Here is a 22,224-nt window from a genome sequence, read left to right on the forward strand (position 1 = left end):
GCTGACCCTGTAATGTTCTCATTTCTAATCCTGTCCATACTCGTTACACCCAATGCAAATCTTAGCATCTTTAACTCTGCCACCTCCAGCTCTGCCTCCTTCTTTCTGGTCAGTGCCACCGTCTCCAGCCCATATAACATAGCTGGTCTCACTACCGTGCTGTAGACCTTCCCTTTCAGTCTTGCTGATACCCATCTGTCACAAATCACTCCTGACACTCTTCTCCACTCATTCCACCCTGCCTGCACTCTCTTTTTCACTTCTCTTCCACAATCTCCATTACTCTGTACTGTTGATCCCAAGTATTTAAACTCATCAACCTTCGCCAACTCTACTCCTTGCATCCTCACTATGAAAACTACACTACTTCTTTCAGCTGCTTCCGTTAGGGGTCGCCACAGCGGATCATCTTCTTCCATATCTTTCTGTCCACTGTATCTTGCTCTGTTACCCCCATTACCTGCATGTCCTCTCTCACCACATCCATAAACCTTCTCTTAGGTCTTCATCTTTTTCTCTTCCCTGGCAGCTCTATCCTTAGCATCCTTCTCCCAATATACCCAGCATCTCTCCTCTGCACATGTCCAAACCAACGCAATCTCGCCTCTCTGACTTTGTCTCCCAACCGTCCAACCTGAGCTGACCCTCTAATGTCCTCATTTCTAATCCTGTCCATCCTCGTCACACCCAATGCAAATCTTAGCATCTTTAACTCTGCCACCTCCAGCTCTGTCTCCTGTGCCACCGTCACCAACCCATATAACACAGCTGGTCTCACTACCGTCCTGTAACTGTTTCCATTAATTGCTTCAAATAATTCAAAGTGATTTCAAGTGTCCCCATTTAAACTCTGGTGCTTCCTTTAACACAGTGGTCTCAGACTCTGGTCCTGGAGGGCCGCAGTGGCTGCAAGTTTTCTTTCTAAACCTTTCCTTAAATGGTGACCAGGTTTTGCTGCTAATTAACTTCTTTTCCTTTCTTTTTAATTGACTTATTATTTAGGATTTGTTGCTCTGAATTGCTTCGTTTCTTTCCTTAAATGGCACCCAAACAGAAATGAAATGTGAAGTTAGTGAGCCAATAGAAGATCAACTAAGTCGGGGTCTCAAACTCCAACCAGTTGCTTAATTAGGTGCCGATTCCTGTTGTTAATGAAACCCTTTCTTTAATAACATGGATTGTTGCTGCTCTCATTGTGCAATGGCAGACATTTCTGAAATTATTGATTTTCTCTTTCTAAGAGCTCTGTTGTGAAAAGTCAAGCACAATGACCCCTTTTATTGGCTAACTAAAAAGATTACAATATGCAAGCTTTTGAGACAACTCAGGCCCCTTCTTCAGGCGAGATGTTTTGGCGTCCTGAGCAGATCAACATTCCTGACACCTTCATCTTTCTTTATTTTCAGATATTGTATGATGGGCACATTTTGCTGGTCATGTTTTGGCTCATTTGGTATCTCGTTATCTCGTCAAGCCCTTTCAGATGTTGTAGAGTTGCCTTATCTCTCTATTATAATAAAAAAAAATCTTGGGATGAGACGTGACTTTTTGAGAGATTTTTTGGAACGACGTCCAGCAAGATGGAGACTTTTGCCATGAGATTCTTTCAAGTCGCGCCCTACTTACAACTATTTTCAAACAAGATCACGGTCATCTAACCTCTCAGTTGTGTGAATGCTTTTGTCAGACACAGTTATAAATTGTATCAGGACAATAAGTTTATAAGTTCTAGACACGTCAACGACTAAGTGAAGAAAAAAGAGCAGAGACCAACGTTCAAAAAATTTGGGTAATTTATTAGAGATAAAGAAACTGAATTCACTTATGGGCAGTTATATGTTGCATTGTCATGGTGTAAGTCCAAACATGGAATCAAAATTCAATGTGATCCTGAAGAAACGTTCACTCTGAATATTGTTTTTACTGAAGTTTTACAGTAAAAGTGAAAATAATGCATATGTAATAATTCCCATGAAAATAACAATCTCTTTAAATTGTATATCCGGTTAACCAAACCTGGGGGTGGGCAAACGAAGTGAGCAGGGGGCGCAGCCCCCTAGTCTTAAATAATATATTTTTTTACTCCAGTTTCATCTTGTTATCCTGCATTTCAAGTATTCTTTTAAATTTTCACCGCTGCTTGTCAACCATCATTACATTATGAGTTATTCCAATTATGTTGCCTAAGCTACAATTTGCTTTGTGTTTTGTAGATATCATGGAACAGACCACTATGTCAGAAGAAGGCACAGTGCCGAAAGGTAAGGGATGAACAATGTTGTTCACACTCACTGTATTGTCCAGTCAAAGTCTATCCATCACAATATTCATTATGATTCAGAATATTTTTAAGAAGGGTCCAAAAATTAGGGTTAGGCTGTAGGGTTAGGGCAGAATCAATCGTGAAGAGAGTGCTGGGACACATTGACACAAACACACACGGCAATCCAATTCAGTGTCACCATTTAATTGAGCATTCATGTCGTTGGCGTAGTGGGTAAGACTTTGGACGTCAAACTCAGAGGTTGTTGGTTCAAATCACGCTGCTGACACTGTGTGAGCCTGAGCAAGTCAATTCACCTGCTTGTGCTGTAATAGGAAAAACAAAAGAAATGTAATCAATTGTATATCAGATGTTATAAACCACCTTGGATAAAGGTGTCAGTAAAATAGTTCATGTAAAGGTTTTTTCTACAATGTGTACAAATCTGTAACGAATCCATGCTTTCTCAAAGGACGCATTATCATGTAAAATATTTTATGGGATAGTCCAGTTGCTACCGACTATATCGGGCCTGAGTCAAGATGTAGGATAGTTTTATGTGGCGTGTATACAGTACATGTTTCTGTTAAGGAATTTCCTCACCATGTGACATGTATTTAAAACAGCTAGTTTCTGTAGCTGGAATCTAAAAATCAAATTTCTTTTGTCTTTCTATTGGTTTTTATATCATGTCTGTTTGCTTTTGTGTGGTGTATGTGGGATGACACCAGTGATGGATACAACAAAGAGGCTCAATGATCATCTCCTTGTCCGTTCTTTACAAGCCGCGTGTTCCCTCTGACAGTTTTGTGTTCTTCTGAATTTTCTTTGTGAGTCTTTAGTATAGCAGTGTCAATAACATCTGTCGTTTTATTCTCGTTTGACTACCAGTGTTATATTTGGTCTGTTATGGTAGATAGTTTTGTCTCTCAGTCTAATTTTGCCCCAGTCCAATTCATGGGTGGCATTTTCATGCACTTCTAATCTGGTTTGTATGTGTTGACCAGTTTGTGTTGTGGTGCCAGTTCTTGATGTCTAATATCTACCATCTGATTGTGTCTGTGCATGTTGTATGTTTGTGTCTGAAGCTTATTATTATTATTACTGTTATTATTATTATCTTGTTTTGAGCAGTAAAAAAAGACAGATGGGTGAACATTGCTATTGTTTCACTTGCTGGTGGTGTGCTCTTGGCTGTTGGAGCAGCTTTTGCAGTCCTACTTACCTGGAGTAAAGGTCAGTGCTTTAAATACTTACCTTTCTGACATTCAAATACCTTTTTTTAGAAAGGACTGAGTTGATCATCTACTATTTACTTACCAGAATTTGATTTTCTTTCTGTTTTTTTTTCTTTCTGCTAAAAATGGAAGTAGCTTCTTAAAGAAAGCCACCCAAACAGGCATTTGCTCTGCAGAACCAAATTAAAGTAGTGGTTGATATGGCAAAGGGCACCATAAAGTTGAATTGGGATACAGGATCAGACAATGGTCAGTTGTGAAATCAGTACCAGGGGCAACTGAATGGCAAAGTGGATTTGAATCCATGTCATGTATGCTAACAGTTAAAAAAACAAACAAAAAAACAACAACTTGGAAACAAGAGAAACGCAAACAATGATATACAAAAATGGAGATCCTATAAAGAGAAATTACAAATGGGAAAACCTCGGAGTACAATTATGCCTGGTGTGGCATCAGTAAATAAAATGCATGTCAGTGAGCATCCTTAAGCCAAAAAATAAGTTGTAAAATAAAGTAAGAATGTTAGATAAATGTTGTGAACAAAAAATAGTAAAGTACAAGGGTTAAAATCAGCACTTACTGGGGAATTGAAAGAAGCAGGCATCTCTCATAATGCTGGGATATACAGTAGGTTTAGTGATTAATATGTTTGTGTAATATAAATAGATAGATGTGAATGTCACTGGGGCGGCACGGTGGCGCAGTGGGTAGCGCTGCTGCCTCGCAGTTGGGAGATCTGGGGACCTGGGTTCGATTCCCGGGTCCTCCCTGCGTGGAGTTTGCATGTTCTCCCCGTGTCTGCGTGGGTTTCCTCCCACAGTCCAAAGACATGCAGGTTAGGTGGATTGGCGATTCTAAATTGGCCCTAGTGTGTGCTTGGTGTGTGGGTGTGTTTGTGTGTGTCCTGCGGTGGGTTGGCACCCTGCCCAGGATTGTTTCCTGCCTTGTGCCCTGTGTTGGCTGGGATTGGCTCCAGCGGACCCCCGTGACCCTGTGTTCGGATTCAGCGGGTTGGAAAATGGATGGATGGATGAATGTCACTAGATAGATAGATAGATAGATAGATAGATAGATAGATAGATAGATAGATAGATAGATAGATAGATAGATAGATAGATAGATACTTTATTTGTCCTAAAGGGGAAATGTAGTTTTTTTTATAGAAGTTCAAGATACATTGACACATTATTTATTATACATTAGTTCATGAGAATGTATGTCACATCAAGAAAAAATAAAAATGAAAGGTTCCTTAATTTTCAGCCAAATGTTGTCCTGAGATGTGGGCACACTACGAAAAGGACTGTTACTACTTTTCAACCAATCAAACCACATGGAGCTTGAGTAAGGACGACTGCATCTCCCGGGGTGCAGGTCTTGTCATAATTGAGCACCCTGAAGAGCTGGTGAGTGACCGGTTGTGTTTGATGTTTTGTTGATGAAAATGAAATCCATCTCTAAGTCACAGCAACTATGTGATTTAACAGAACTTTAGTGTTTTTCGAATTTGTGTGTTTATTTGTGTATTTTTTTTCCACTTTCCTCCTGTAATCTAGATGTCACTTTTGTATTATCAGCCCACATTTCTCAGGATTTATTTTTCCTTGGGCTAATGCTTACTTCTTGAAGCACAGCTAAATTTGACAATTTGTTGTGTTTTGTTTACTTAGTTTTATTCTTGTTTGATACAAAGTAGAGATAAGAAACCCACCATTATATTAAAAATAGCAATTTCTTTGAACAAAGAGAAAAATAATATTGCAACATTCATTGTGACACCAGTCCAGATGCTCCTTTAAATGCTCCTTTATTTTAATCCAAACTAATACTTTCCCCTGTTAGAAGCAGCGTGGCGTGTGCACCTTACAGCGCTGCTCCCCAGATGTGTCGCTTTAAGTGAATGAAGCAAAGGTCAAAAGGAACTGGAAAGTTTTGTTTTTTTTTTTTCTTTTAAAAAACAAGTAATGCAGCAATGCAAATCTGTGTTTATTTATTTATTTTTTTAAGTATTGCATGTATTTTTTCTTCAATAAAATAAGTATTTAATTTAAGACAGGTTTGAATTAGCAGTCTAAATATAAGGTGAAAAAGAATTTACTAAAGTATATACACTTTTTTTTTTTTATTTGTTCAAATGTCACAAAGAGATCAGTTGGCAGCATTTAAAAATAAAGGACAAAGCCCACTTATCTTTCAGCCAGGGCTTGGTCCCTGGCTGGGGTTCAAATCTTTGTTTTATGTTTTTTGGTTGCTTTTCTGTTATTTAATGTTATTGTTTCTTTTATTTCTCATGTATTATTTCTTTTGTTTTCTGGGTGGGTGGTCGCCAAGAGGTTAGGCCACCTGCCAATCACCGCTAGGAAATGCTCTGCACCCTATTACTTGGAGGGTCTCCCACAGTTCCTGGTGGTTCAATGTGAACATACTTCTGAGTGATGAGTTTACTGACGCCTTTGACTTTGTTTTGCTTTGTGTTGGCCTTGTTGGTAACTCCTGAATGTTTCTTGGGACTGTATGGAATTTTGTTATGCCTAAGGAAGTTTTTGTAGAATAAATAATTCTTTTAATAAAGATCCAGTATGACCCTCTTTGTATTGAGCCAGTTTTTCTTGACCCCCAACAGGCATTATTAGTTGAAGTGCTTTGGAACATTGGGATTAAGTGTTTTGGAACTCCAGGTACACAATAGCTTGAACTCCTGTTTTCCACTAGGAGTCGTTAGCTCCCTGGAAATACGTTTTCTCTGTAATTGCAGCGTCTTAAGGAACCTAAAACTATATAGATGTAATATTAAAGAGGTGATACCCCTCGCTTAGTGATACGGCGGTAAGAAATCACATAGGAGAAATAACAGCTTTCTTTCATGACGATTTACGTGGCATAACAGACGAAGGAAGCCATGACAAGACTATTACTGAAGTTGGAGCTCGATGTATACAGACTGCCATTTTCGTCGCTGCACTGGAAGGATTTCCAGGATCGGATGACATTATCTCCCATCCGTTCGTCGGCATCAAAGGTGTGCCGGGCAATGTTCCAAGACATTATACTCTTTTTTCCATGTGCAGGCCCTTACTTAGGTAAATCATGCCATTCCAAACAAGGAATAGAAGATCCAATGTTATGCTGACTCTGTCACACAGAAATAGTACGATGCCCATTTTCGTAGTTGTCCATTTCTTGTCTTCTAATGCTTGCATAGCAGTTCTAAATGATGAGCCCTTGAGTGCTAAATCTGGGCTTGTGTTAGCTGTACATGTGAGAAGAAGCAGATTTATAAAATATATTTTGTAAAGAGCACAGTGACATATTAAATATATAAACTTATTACAACTCCCTATTCATTTGTAACTTTTATCTTGTCTTTAATTTCTAGAATTTTCTGCTTCTCCAGTGCAGATTTTTTGTGGCATTCTGGATCGGACTGAGGAGAAATCCTGGGCAGGAATGGATATGGACTGACAATCAGCCCTTCACTCTCGGCAGGTCGGATACACACTTCATCTCATTACAAAGTGTTGATTGACTGTTTAAACGGGGTGTAGGGGTGTTATGACCGTTATAGTCAACCCCTTGTGCATTTACTTCCAGTCTGTGTGAAAGAAGACTGCACTGCACAGAAAAAGGGCAGGCACTTACAAAACCAAAAGACATCCACACATGTCTTTTGTGCTGTCCTGTCCTGTGTGACATGTGGAAATCTTCCCTTTTTAGTAAAACCAAGACCTTCAGAAATCAATTCAACTAATTTCTTATATTGGTTTTACACTGCATCCACCTGAGATGGGTGATGGAAACAGAGATCTGATCAATTGGGCTGTGAAGAGTTTAACGAAAGCTGACAAAACCCCATCAATTTAATCCGGGACAGCAGTGTCACTTGAATAAACTTCCTGGTAGCTCCTAAACGTTTGCTCTGAAGTCCTGCCTGGTCACACTCTTTGTGATCTTTAAACGTTCCTCCTGTATTTTTGAGGTTTTCCTCAGGCTATTCTGTTTTTTTTTTTCCTAAAATCCAAAAGACGTGAATGTTAAATCACATGGTGTAGCAGACAGGAGGACGTTAGGGATTTTCAAAACTCATCTTGATGTTATTTTAGAAGAATTAAATGGATAGGACTGTCAAGCTTTGTTGGTTTGAATGGCCTGTTCTCGTCCAGATTGCTCTAATGTTGTAATTGTTGGTTCTATGTTGTCGACTTTGGGGTATGTTCATGAGTAAAACTTGTGAAAGATGAGGTATCTCATCCAGGACTGATCCTTATCTTGTGCTCAATGCTGGCAGGATATGACTCCGCTTCCTGCACCCCTGAATTGGACCAAGGATGGTCCTCTAGTTATTAATGAAGTGAACGAGGGGTTAGGGGTGGGGTTATCACCCTTGATTTTGAATCTGACTATTGACCCCCTCCTTCACTTTGTTAATAACTGGAGGAATTCGTACACTAGTAGATATGTTATACAGTACCTACCAAATGATACATCAGGTCTACGCACTTTTGCATCTCCTTACGGGAATTGAACATTGGACATCAGCACCTGAGTTGAAGCTTATGAAGATCAGAATATTACATTCATAGGTCTGAATCGCAATCTGAATATTTGGATGATTACCTACCAAGGAACGCTTGTGGTTTGTGCTAAACAGTAGTAAAGACGATATGAAAATATTTGCCTTGGTTGACAAAATTCAACCGGTGTCTCCTTTCTACCGGTGTACTGCACACCACTGGTAATTTTCATGAAGACTGGCTCTTGGTCAGCATTGGTTCTTTCCTTGCAACGGAAGCTGGTTAGGTTAAGAGAGGGGTTCAGGCAATAAAAGGATGGATCGATGATTTAATTAACAAAATCACTTTAAATAATGGCAAAGCACCATTACGGTCACATTTTTTCTGTTAAATATATAGTTAGTGATTTTTTATTTTTACTTTGCAGGGTGAATAAAAGTGTTCCTGATGGAGATTGTGCCATGTTGGAAAAAAACTGGATAAACAGTCACAACTGCAGCCGCATTAAACACTGGATCTGTAAAATGGCAGCTGACTGAATTAAGAAAAGAAGTCATGAAGAATTGTCAGTCAGTCATGACATTTTAATGTTCCTTTTCTTGAGTTACCACTTCAGAAGTAGCAGCCATTAACTTTTGATCCATGGGAAACAAAATCACTTCCAGTGAAGTGATCCTCACTGCTTCACACAAGTGTTTAATAAACTGTGAGCCAAGAAACGAAAAGTCTGTGTGGGCACATCGAGGTGTTTGCTGTTCATAGACTTTGTCAGCCAGTACAACTGAGAGATGCTGTTTATTACATCTGTAAATTATTTTAAATAAAGTTTTCTTGATGTATGATTACTGCCAGAATGAGTCCCAGGTTCTCAACCATCCATTCATCTGGAATAGGATAAAATGTTTGAGAAAATGGACATGGGCTCATATTGTAAGAGTTCGAGGATGGCACTGTGTGCAATCTTGAAAAGCTGTATGAAAATGTTTGATAAAAACTCGTAAATTTCACTTTCATCAATATGACATTATGGACTATGCTAACTTATTATGTTACGTCACAGAAGAAAAGGAGAAGAAGTGCAACTTCAATGATATGAAAATGAGAAAAGACCATTTGGAAGCTTCCGAGTCTTGACTGGAATGTTCCTAAGTGTGGCCTGATATTTAGTGAAATAATAACAAATAAAGACAGTCTAATTACACAATTAGCACACACCATTATAACTTCATTAAACACAAAGTTTGTGTCCTCTACAGGGAGCTCTGAGCACTTGTATACAGAGCAGAGTTGCTCAATATTTAAGATAAAAATAAAGTTTTATTGTACAAATGTATAGTTTTAAGTCTGTCTTGATGGTTCTTATGATGACACAACACACTCTGGTCAGAAAAGAATCAGTATTTAATAGCGGCCCTGTCTATTCAAGGGCTGCTTTGGGCCTACTGTATGCATAGATTACACTCAGGGCAGGATACCGTTCTGTTTTATGATTAGAAGTGACCTGCCTTCCCATCTTAAGGGCTATTATTTATTTTTTTACATCCCAGGATCACGTCACCAAATGGGACTGGTCCAGTCTTTACCTTATTGGGTATTCAGTGTGTCCTTTTGGTTGATTGTTCCTATTTAGACTGGTCTACCTAATGAAAAAAGGAGAACATGTTTGGAGGCTTTAGAAGTTCTTCGACAATAGCAGCAGTAGTAACCTCAAGCAGATGATTTGCTTAACTGCTGATGTGACCTCTGTGACATTTGCAGAGTGTTTTGTCGCTTTCCTCTAAGAGTTTTGGTTTGCGACCATGCCATTGCATTTTATTAGAAGTAAGGCCTTTCTAAAAATGTGCATTTGTTTTCCTGTTTAAGTCCCTATACAGTACATGACTTACTCTTCTATTTGAGCTCACAAGTTCTCAACAGCATTGTTTTGAAAAGATAATGAGAAATAGGACGAACGGTCAGAAGTTTTGATCTTGTTTAAATATAGTTGAAAAAATATTTTACCACACCACGTTGTTTTTCACAGACACTACTGACCTACGTTGTGGTTGCCAGCATGCTGCCAAGACCGCTTCTGTACACCTCCTGGTCATCCAAGTGCATTGACTGTACAGAACAGCAGCAATTTTGAAATGAGACGAAGTCAGAAAAGGGATTATCAAAAATAACTAGCCAAAATTTAGGAAACACAGTCCAAGGTGTACTGAATCGTAGCAAGGAAAGTCATAAATCAGAACGGTTAAAAAAATCAAAATGTTAGATACAAATGTTAGTCAAGGGAAACAAAAGAGTTCAAAGCCAGAGATTCTTTTATTGCTGATATAAAAACACTAGATATGGAAATGTATCCATGAACTTGGGCAATGAGCACTCTGTGCTGCCAGCCTGTGAGTCGTCACGCTGATGATGTCACCGAATACATGCGTAACTATGGGTGCTCAAAAAGTGTGGTCCATAACAAAAGCAGGAGAACTTTTAAACTCCATTAAAAATGCATCTGACTCAAAAAGCAATGAGAAAACCAGATTCCTTGACCTCGGACCTCTAAACCCCCCAAAAGAAGATGAAAAAAATGTAAAATAAAAGCAATGTCATAGCATTGAAATTGTGGAGAAAAAAACTGAAAAGTTTGCAAATGCATTATGTTAGAGGTTTCCTGGGCTATTAAAATGAAGGGTAAAGGAGTTAATTAGCAGTGAAAACAGATTAGGAAAAGAGTTAGAATGAAAACCTGCAGCCACTGCAGCCCACCAGGCCTGGGGCCTCATGCATAACGCTGTGCGTAGAATTCACACTAAAACATGGCATAAGGACAAAGCGGAAATGTGCATACGCACAAAAAAATCCAGATGCATAAATCTGTGCGTTCACCCACTTCCACATTCTTCCGCTACATAAATCCCGGTCAGCATGAAAAGTAATGCACGTGTACATGCCTGCCACCACTCCTCAACTCCTTCCAGAATTCCGCCTCTTTGAAAATGCAAATCAATATAAATAGCCCTTAAGCTCAGTGTTCTGTGAAAAGGCAATGGCAAAGGCACGAGGGAAAATAGAAGAATTTCAGCGAATACCAAGTGGAGGCAAAGACTATTTGCCTCCACTTGGTATTCGTATTATTTGTTGGTTTAAACAGTGATATAAACAACAAAAGGAAGTTGATCGAGTGACATAGTGTGTCGGAGACACTCGAAAGCTCAAGTTCACAAAGTCGCACAGTGCCTGAAATAAAATAGAAGTTGTCACATATCAAAGTCGGTGTAAAAAGGCGAGTTGTAGCCCACCGTCTGAGTGTCATATGAAAGCTTATTAGGGTACAGAGAAAAAAAAAGGCACACAGTGTGAAAAAAGCACGAAATGTCAACTTTAATCTCGAAATTTCCACTTTTATCACGTAGTTTATTTTATCATTAAAGCAGAACATCATAAACTTCATATTTAAATAGTTTAATTTACTAGTTTCTCTAATACCATCGTAACTAAAGTAGCACATTAAATGCTTTGTTTTGTATTTGATCTTCTATGTGCTCTATGTTTGTGAATCACTAAGTGCTTCTTAAACGGGCTTTCTCTTCCTCCGACAGGACACAGAATCCATTACATTCATGATATTACTGCTCTCTGAATAATTTAAATACTGAGATTTATACTTGATATCATTTTCATCCATCCATCCATCCATCCATCTTCCAACCCGCTGAATCCGAACACAGGGTCACGGGGGTCTGCTGGAGCCAATCCCAGCCAACACAGGGCACAAGGCAGGAAACAATCCTGGGCAGGGTGCCAACCCACCGCAGATCATTTTCATGATGATAGGAATTAAAGCATGTATTAAACATGGGAACACGGTGGCGCAGTGATTGTTCATGCCTTACGCAAGATGCTTGCTGCGCCATGCGCGACCTTCGATGAAATTCTTTATTGCAGCAGTACTGTCTCTTTGAAACGTACTAACCCCCAATTCCTGTCCTTCCTTTTCTTTCTCCAAGTAACCAATCGCCACACAATCAGCTCTGTAATAGACATTAAGCCATCTGTAAGCTGAGAACGCCGATTCTTTAAAACTTTTAAGGAACATCGAAATATCTTCGTAGTACGTGTTTAATTATTCAATCTATTCTATCTATCCTTCCAGTGTTGTGCCAGCCACAGCAAGAATACAGCGTGAGGCAGAAACAATCTGTGAACGGAGCATCAGCTCCTTGCTAGCGCTGTGGCACTGTGTCCTCACATGTTAAATATTAACAATACAGATTGTTTAAATGAACTTAAAGTTTTAGTTGTATAATATAATAAACATATTTTGCTGCATTTCAACTTAAAAATGATATCGTCATCATATGTAAATACGCGCTTCATAAAGTGGTGCAGGTTGTGCAATATTCTAACTGTATCACAAGTTTACAGTGAGGTAATTGTACTTATAAGTACAAACAGTTCTACAAGGAGCACTTGATGGACTGATTGAGTGTTTTTATAGTTCTTGGGATTAAACAGTTTGTGAACCGCGAGGTCCGTACAGGAAAGGCTCTGAAGCGTTTGCTGTATGAGTTCAGTTCAATAGACTGTATGCATGGCTGAGACAGCATGTGCTTGATGCTGTATACCGATAATTCTCTTTCCAATCAGCCGCTGTACAGCTGTGATTCCCACTCAGATACAGTGATATAAATACTCCAAGTGGTGCAGTGAGAGTAATATGGAAAAAGATGACCCCTAATGGGAGCAGCTGAAAGAAGAAGAAGAAGGTGCAGTGAGAGTAACAATGCTGAAGCAGCTATGGTATTTAGAATAGTTTGACCATTCTGTGGACCATTATATTGTTACAGCTTAATTACAATCAGATGCATTAAACTTATAAACAATATGCGGTTAATTTCAGTGTATTTATAAAACCGCGTCAGGGATGTGGATCTAAAAAAGAAAGGGAAACCACACTGAAACAAAAGCACTGCTTTGATGCTGGGTGCCGCCCGTTTGCAAAACCGACCGGAGAACTTGTATACGATAGGGTATGAGCTACTGTGAAAATGTGCTTAGCTTTATGGCAAGTTTAGGTTTTATACATCGCGATTTGAGTGTGGAAAAACATTTTTGTGCGTACACACCATTTATACATGGGGCCCCTGGTTTTTGACACCCATAATATAAGCCGGGAATGCCAAAAGGACAAATATCTTGAATTCCTGAATATATTATGTTATTTTTGTATTGCTTAAAGATAAATTTGGGATTTAATGAATATATAAAGTCTGTTCTGGAGATATAAAATAGTTTCTATATATGAAGTTGGCATCTGAAAATATCAAATTCTGAATATTAAAAGTCACATTTTGTGTTTGGAATAAATTCTGAACCTATAATATCACCGTATGAATATATGAATTCAGTCGAAAGGGCTCATATTTCTACTGTTAATACCTCCTCATTTGAGAGCAGAATGGTCTTCTTTCATAAGCAGATAGCAAACCACCTTCTAGCAGACAGGATTTCCTGGTGTCTCTAATTTTAACACTTGTGTCTTTTATCCAAACAGCTCAAAATTTCTTGTTCTTAAGTATTAGGCAGTCATGGCTGAAGAAGAAGCACAAAGGGTGATAAATATTATCGAAAGAAGAGACATTGAATCCAACATCAGAAATTCAGGTTACCATTTCAACACTTCTTTATCTTACTTTCTGAATGAAAATACCAACAAGCCATCTCACGCATGAGTGGAGCCTGAAATTAAAAAAATAATAATAATAAATGCATGAGTATGAGTAAATTGTAAATGAGTATTTACCTGCAATAACTGGTAATTTTTTTATAGATTTTAATTTCATTTTATATTTACCTGCTGGTTGATGCCATGGTCTCTTTTTTCTGTTTGTTTTTAGTGTTGCGACATTTGGGATTTTCTCATTATTTGATGAAGCTACTATCTGATTTATTCACATTTTGTGTTTTTTAACAACAGTCACTAGTTTTAATGGGAGAGCAAACAGCTGAGAATAAAGCAGTTAAATTATAAATATATAAAATCAGAACCTGGATGTCAAGTTCAGAATATACTAAAACAAATTCTAAATAATGTCTGTGTTTGACTATATAAAGTCTGTACTGAATATATAAAATAATCTCTGAATATATAGCCAGCATCTGAATACATAAAGTCAAATTCTGAATATAAAAAGCTTAATTTTGCATTTTTTTTTTTTGTTCTTTATTTCACCTTATACAATTTCTTGTATTAGGAATTTGTTAGTTTTCGCATACCCCATGGGGTCAGAGCGCAGGGTCAGCCATTGTACAGCACCCCCGGAGCAATTACAGGTTAAGGGTCTTGCTCAAGGGCCCAGCAGAGTAGGATCTCTTTTGGCAGTGACGGGGATTCGAACTGGCAACCTTCTGGACACCAGCACAGATCCATTAGCCTCAGAGCCACCACGCCGCCCGGAGTAAAATTCCATTTGGAGTAAATTCTGAACACATAATATTAACATTTGAATATGTAAAGTCAGTGACTGAGCGTATAAAATGATTGAATATATACAGTATAGTCAGCATCTGAGTATATAAAGTCAATCCTAAACATATAAATTAAATATTTAAATATATAAAGTCAATTCTAAATATATAATATCAGTACCTCAATATATACAATCAAATTCTGGATATATTCTCAGGAATGATTTATATAATGTTAGCATCTGAATGTATTAAGCCAATTCAGAATATATATAAGTTTTGAATATACTAAGTCAGATTCTGAGTATATACACTCTGTGTGTGCATGTAACTATATAGTCAGTGTATCAATATATAAAGTCAAAGTTGGCTCATATCATTTCAATTCTGAACATTAAAAATCAACGTTTGAATATACTGTATAGATATAAATGCTGAACATATAATGTAAAATTCCAAATATATAGTCAGTTATAAATACATAACATCAGGGTTTGAATAAATATGTTTTCTGAATTTATAAAATCAGTTTTGAATTATATAAAGTCAGTGTCTGAATATATAAACTCAGATTCTGAATATGCAAAGTCAGTGTTTGAATATACAGTATATGGTCAATGTTTAAATATATACATAAAGTACATTCTAAATATATAATTCAAAGTTCATTATATATTCAGTCAGTTTTAAAAGACAGAAAGTCAGTGTCTGAATATAGAAATTGAAATTCTGAGTTTACAAGAGCCAGATTTGGTATATTTAGGGTAAATTTAGAACATATGAACGTAGCATCTGAAATGTATAAAATCAAATGTCATTTCAGAATAAATAATCTCAGTGCCTGAACATATAAAGATTCAAATTTTGAATATAAATGTCAGACTTAGTACATATCACCATCTGAATACATGAAGTAAGTGTGTGAACATATAAAGCCATCGTGTGAAAATGTAAAGTCAATATATAGATACAAACACTGACTTTATGTGTTCAGAATTAACTTTTCATATTCAGGCAGACACTGTCTTTGTATGTCCAGAACTGATAATATACGTGTTGCCAGATACTGACTTTATTTATTTAGAAGCTGATTTTGAATTTCCCTATGGGATTAGTAAAGTTTATCTAATCTAATCTAATTTTATACATTAAGAATTACTTCATATATCAAAATACTGATTTTATGTTTTCAGAACTGTATTACTGTACATTCAGAATATAATCATTGTTTCTCATATGACCATTTACAAATGAAAGCGTCAAAAGTTAACATTGATCAAGTTAAAAAAATGAATATTACAGATATACATGCAGACACATGGAACTTCCCACTCGTGTCACATTTTTTTCATGCATTCCTTATTTATCACATATATGTGGTACATGATGAATTTTTAAGAAAAAATTTCATGGTTGAACAATTTTCTTAGGTAAGGGAATTCTTTTGTTTTTTCTCCTATTTTTAGAGAAAAACTATAAGAAGTACCTGTATGTGACCATTAGTGGAATCATCTTTGGATTTCTTCTGGCAGTGGGACTGGCACAGCGGGTACAGATGTCAGCATCAGCAGGTTGTGTTGTACTTTTCATTTCTAGATTCCTATTCCTTATGTGAATTAGATAGATAGATAGATAGATAGATAGATAGATAGATAGATAGATAGATAGATAGATAGATAGATAGATAGATAGATAGATAGATAGATAGATACTTAATTAATCCCAAGGGGAAATTCACATACTCTAGCAGCAGCATATTGATACAAAAAACAATATTAAATTAAAGAGTAATAAAAATGCAGATCTATCTATCTATCTATCTATCTATCTATCTATCTATCTATCTATCTATCTATCTATCTATCTATCTATCTATCTATCTATCTAGATAGATAGATAGATAGATAGATAGATAGATAGATAGATAGATAGATAGATAGATAGATCTTGTACATTATTTGTCCCAAGGATGAAATGTAGTTTTTTTATAGACGTTCAAGATACGTTGACACATCATTTATTATACATTAGCTCATGAGAATTTATGTCACATCAAGAAAAAATAAAAATAAAAGGTTCCTTAATTTTCAGCCAAATGCTGTCCTAAGATGTGGGTGTTTTCTTTTGTTTTCTGGGTGGGTGGTCCCCAAGAGGTTAGGCCACCTGCCAATCACCGTCAGTAAATGCTCTCCACCCTATTACTTGGAGGGTCTCCCACAGTTCCTGGTGGTTCATTGTGAACGTACTTCTGATTGATGAGTTTACTGACACCTTTGATTTTGTTTTGCTTTGTGTTGGCCTTGTTGGTAACTCTTGAATGTTTTTTGGGACTATATAGAACTTTATTATGCCTAAGGAACTTTTTGTAAATTAACTCATTTTTTTCATAAAGATCCAATATGGCCCTCTTGTATTGAGCCAGTTTTTCTTGACCCCCAACAGGCGTTATTATATGAAGTGCTTTGGAATATTATTGGGATTATGTGTTTTGGAACTCCAGGTACACAACAGCTTGAACTCCTGTTTTCCACTATAAATCGCTAGCTCCCTGGAAATACATTTGTTTTGTAATTGCTGCATCTTAAGTAACCCAAAACTATATAGATATAATATTAAAAGGCGATACCCCTTCCTTAGTGATACGGCAGTAAGAAATCACATAGGAGAAAATAACTTGGCTTTCTTTAATGACGATTTACGCGGCATAACAGACGAAGGAAGCCATGACAAGACTATTACCGAAGTGCGACCTCGATGTATACAGTCTGCCATTTTTGTCGCTGCGCTGGAAGGATTTTTAGGATCGGATGACGTTATCTCCCATCCGTCCGTCGGCTTCAAAGGTGTGCCAAGGCTTTATACCCTTTCTCCATGTGCAGGCCCTTACTTAGGTAAATCCTGCCATTCCAAATAAGGAAAAGAAGACACACTGCTGACTCTGACACACACAATCAGTACAATGCCCATTTCCCAGTTGTCCCTTTCTTGTCCTCTAATGCATGCCTGGCAGTTCTAAATGATGAGCCCCTGTGTGTTAAATCTGGCCTTGTGTTAGCTGTACATTTGAGTGGATTTGTAAAATATTTTTTGTACAGAGCACAGTGACATATTAAACATATAAACTTATTACAACTCCCTATTCATTTGTACCTTTTATCTTGTCTTTAATTTGTAGAATGTTCTGCTTCTCCAGTGCAGATTTTTTTTGACATTCTGGATCGGACTGAGGAGAAATCCTGGGCAGGAATGGATGTGGACTGACAATCAGCCCTTCACTCTTGGCAGGTCGGATACACACTTCATCTCATTACAAAGTGTCGATTGACTGTTTAAATGGGGTGTAGGGGTGTTATGGCCGTTATAGTCAGCCCCTTGTGCGTTTACTTCCAGTCTGTGTGAAAGAAGACTGCACTGCACAGAAAAATGGCAGGCACTTACAAAACCAAAAGACATCCACACATGTTTTTTGTGCTGTCCTGTCCTGTGTGACATGTGGAAATCTTCCCTTTTTAATAAAACCAAGACCTTCAGAAATTAATTCAACTATTTTCTTATATTAGTTTTACACTGTATGCACATGAGATGGGTAATGGAAACAGACATCCTATCAATTGGGCTGTGAAGAGTTTAATGATAGCTGACATTTTTTAAAGCTTGTTTACCAAAAAGAAAACAAAACCCCATCAATTTAATCCGGGACAGCAGTGTCACTTAAATAAACTGCCTGGTAGCTCCTAAACGTTTGCTCGGAAGTCCTGCCTGGTCACTCTCTTTGTGCTCTTTGCACGTTCCTCCTGTATCTACTGAGGTTTTCCTTAAGCCATTCTGTTTTTTTTTTCCTAAAATCCAAAAGACGTGAATGTTAGATCACATGGTGTAGCAGACAGGAGGACTTTAGGGATTTTCAAAACTCATCTTGATGTTATTTTAGAAGAATTAAATGGATAGGACTGTCAAGTTTTGTTGGTGTGAATGGCCTGTTCTGGTCCGGATGATACTAATGTTTTACTTGTAGGTTGTACATTGTCGACTTTGGGTTTGTTCATGAGTAAGACTTGTGAAAGACGAGGTACCTCATCCAGGACTGATCCCTATCATGTGCTGAATGCTGACAGAATATGACTCCACTTCCTGCACCCCTGAGTTGGACCAAGGATGGTCCTCTAGTTATTAATGAAGTGAAGGAGGGGTTAGGAGTAGGGTTATCACCCTTGATTTCGAATCTGGCTATTGACCCCTCCTTCACTTTGTTAATAATTGGAGGAATGCTTACACTAGTAGATATGTTATACAGTACCTACCAAATAATACAAGGAGTACACGACAAGTGTTTCGCCCTAATTGGGGCTCATCAGGTCTACGCACTTTTGCATCTCCTTACCGGGATCGAACATTGGACGTCAGCACCTGAGGCGAAGCTTATGAAGATCAGAGTATTACATTCATAGGTCTGAATTGCAATCTGAATATTTGGATGATTACCTACCAAGGAACGCTTGTGGTTTGTCAACCAGTTTTTGCTAAACTGCAGTAAAGACGATATGAAAACATTTGTCTTGGTTGACGAATTTCAACCAGTGTCTCCTTTCTACCGGTGTACTGCACACCACTGGTAATTTTCATGAAGATTGGCTCTTGGTCAGCGTTAGTTCTTTCCTTGCAACAAAAGCTGCTTAGGTTAAGAGAGGGGTTCAGGCGATAGAAGGATAGATCGGTGATTTAATTGACAAAATCACTTTAAATAATTGGAAAGCACCATAACAGTCACATTTTTTCTGTTAAATATATAGTCAATGATTTTTTATTTTTACTTTGCAGGGTGAATAAAAGTGTTCCAGATGGAGATTGTGCCATGTTGGAAAAAAACTGGATTAACAGTCACAACTGCAGCCACATGAAAAACTGGATCTGTAAAATGGCAGCTGAAAAGAAGTCATGAAGAACTGTCAGTCAGTCATGACATTTTAATGTTCCTTTTCTTGAGTTACCACTTCAGAAGTAGCAGCCATTAACTTTTGATCCATGGGAAACAAAATCACTTCCAGTGAAGTGATCCTCACTGCTTCACACAAGTGTTTAATAAACTGTGAGCCAAGCAACGAAAGGTCTGTGTGGGCACATCGAGGTGTTTGCTGTTCATAGACTTTGTCAGCCAGTACAACTGGGAGATGTTGTTTATTACATCTGTAAATTATTTTAAATAAAGTTTTATTGATGTATGATTACTGCCAGAATGAGTCCCAGGTTCTCAATCATCCATTCACCTGGAATAGGATAAAATGTTTGAGAAAATGGACATGGGCTCATATTGTAAGAGTACGAGGATGGCACTGTGTGCATTCTTGGAAAGCTATATGAAAATGTTTGATAAAAACTCGTAAATTTCAGTTTCATCAATATGACATTATGGACTATGTTAACTTATTATGTTATGTCACAGAAGAAAAGGAGAAGAAGTATGACTTCAATGATATGAAAATGAGAAAAGGCTATTTGGAAGCTTCCGAGTCTTGACTGGATTGTTCCAAAGTGTGGCCTGATATTCAGTGAAATAATAACAAATAAAGATAGTCTAATTACACAATTAGCACACACCATTATAACTTCATTAAACACAAAGTTTGTGTCCTCTGCAGGGAGCTCTGAGCACTTGTATACAGAGCAGAGTTACTCAATATTTAAGATAAAAAATAAAGTTTTATTGTACAAATTTACAGTTCTAAGTCTGTCTTGATGGTTCTTATGATACCACAACACCCTCTGGTCAGAGAAGAATCAATGTTTAATAGCAGCCCTGTCTATTCAAAGGCTGCTTTGGGCCTACTGTATGCATAGATTACACTCTGGGCAGGATACCGTTCTGTTTTATGACTAGAAGTGACCTGCCTTTTACATCCCAGGATCTCGTCACCAAATGGGATTGGTCCAGTGTTTACCCTATTGGGTATTCAGTGTGTCCTTCTGGTTGATTGTCCCTTCTTAGACTGGCCAGGTTTTGCTGGCTTCCAGTCCCTACCTAATGAAAAAAGGAGAACATGTTTGGAGGCTTTAGGAGTTCTTCGACAATAGGAGCAGTAGTAACCTCAAGCAGATGATTTGTTTAACTGCTGATGTGACCTCTGTGACATTTGCAGAGTGTTTTGTTGCTTTCCTCTAAGAGTTTTGGTTTGTGATCATGCCATTGCATTTTATTAGAAGTAAGGCCTTTCTAAAAATGTGCATTTGTTTTCCTGTTTAAGTCCCTATACAGTACATGACTTATTCTTCTATTTGAGCTCACAAGTTCTCAACAGCATTGTTTTGAAAAGAAAGTACTGGTGCCCACTTTAATGAGAAATAGGACGAACGGTCAGAGGTTTTGGTCTTGTTTTAATATAGTTGAAAAAATATTTTAGCACACCACGTTGTTTTTCACAGACACTTCTGACTAACGTTGTGGTTGCCAGCATGCTACCAAGACCGCTTCTGTACACCTCCTGGTCGTCCAAGTGCATTGACTGTACAGAACAGCAGCAATTTTGAAATGAGACGAAGTCAGAAAAGGGGTCATCAAAAATAACTAGCCAAAATTTAGGAAACACAGCCCAAGGTGTATAGAATCGTAGCAAGGAAAGTCATAAATCAGAATGGTTAAAAAAATCAAAATGTTAGATACAAATGTTAGTCAAGGGAAACAAAAGAGTTCAAAGCCTGGGATTCTTTTATTGCTGAAATAAAAACGCTAGATATGGGAATGTATACATGAACTTGGGCAACGAGCACTCTGTGCTGCCGGCCTGTGAGTCGTCACTCTGATGATGTCACTGAATACATGCGTAACTATGGGTGCTCAAAACAGTGCGGTCCATAACAAAAGCAGGAGAACTTTTAAACTCCATTAAAAATGCATCTGACACAAAAAGCAATGAGAAAACCAGATTCCTTTACCTCGGACCTCTAAATCCCCCAAAACAAAGTTTCAATTATGTTAAGAGGTTAAGTTGAAGATGAAAAAAATGTAAAATAAAAGCAATATCATAGCATTGAAATTGTGGAGAAAAAAACTGAAAAGTTTGCAAATGGATTATGTTAGAGGTTTCCTGGGCTATTAAAATGAAGGGTAAAGGAGTTAATTAGCAGTGAAAACTGATAAGGAAAAGAGTTAGAATGAAAACCTGAAGCCACTGCAGCCCACCAGGCCTGGGGCCTCATGCATAACACTGTGTGTAGAATTCACACTAAAACATGGCGTAAGGACAAAGCGGAAACGTGCATACGCACTAAAAAATCCTGATACATAAATCTGTGCATTCGCCCACTTCCACATTCTTCCGCTATATAAATCCCGGTCAGCATGAAAAGTAACGCACATGTACACACCTGCTACCACTCCTCAACTCCTTCCAGAATTACACCTCTTTGAAAATGCAAATCAATATAAAAGCCCTTAAGCTCAGAGTCCTGTGAAAAGGCAATGGCAAAGGCACAAGGGAAAACAGAAGAATTTCAGCGAATACCAAGTGGAGACAAAGATAAACGTACTATTTGTTGGTTTAAACAGTGATATAAACAACAAAAGGAAGATGATCGAGTGACATAGCGTGTCGGAGAAACTCGAAAGCTCAAGTTCATTAAGTCGCACAGTGCCGAAATAAAAAAGAAGTCGTCACATATCAAAGTCGCTGTGAAAAGGCGAGTCATAGCCCACCGTCTGAGTGTCATATGAAAGCTTATTAGTGTATAGAGAAAAAAAAAAGGCACACAGTGTGAAAAAAGCACG

At 37.8% G+C, this 22,224-nt stretch overlaps 2 protein-coding genes across 2 annotated transcripts in view; one reads left to right on the forward strand and one right to left on the reverse strand.

The window, feature by feature from the left end:
• The window catches only part of LOC114662268 (killer cell lectin-like receptor subfamily G member 1), a 44,933-nt gene that overhangs the window by 13,853 nt on the left and 8,856 nt on the right, over positions 1-22,224 (forward strand). Inside the window, exons 2-3 of the mRNA XM_051934627.1 lie at positions 2,214-2,261; positions 3,398-3,499. Coding sequence (XP_051790587.1) covers positions 2,214-2,261; positions 3,398-3,499 — 150 coding nt within the window. The remainder of the gene's footprint in view (positions 1-2,213; positions 2,262-3,397; positions 3,500-22,224) is intronic.
• LOC114662269 (killer cell lectin-like receptor subfamily B member 1B allele B) overlaps positions 15,956-22,224 on the reverse strand; it is a 192,844-nt gene continuing 186,575 nt past the window's right edge. Inside the window, exon 8 of the mRNA XM_051934622.1 lies at positions 15,956-16,071. The gene's annotated coding sequence lies outside the window, so the exon portion shown is untranslated. The remainder of the gene's footprint in view (positions 16,072-22,224) is intronic.

Source organism: Erpetoichthys calabaricus, chromosome 12, assembly GCF_900747795.2.
Source record: "Erpetoichthys calabaricus chromosome 12, fErpCal1.3, whole genome shotgun sequence".
In the NCBI taxonomy this organism is placed as follows: domain Eukaryota; kingdom Metazoa; phylum Chordata; class Cladistia; order Polypteriformes; family Polypteridae; genus Erpetoichthys; species Erpetoichthys calabaricus.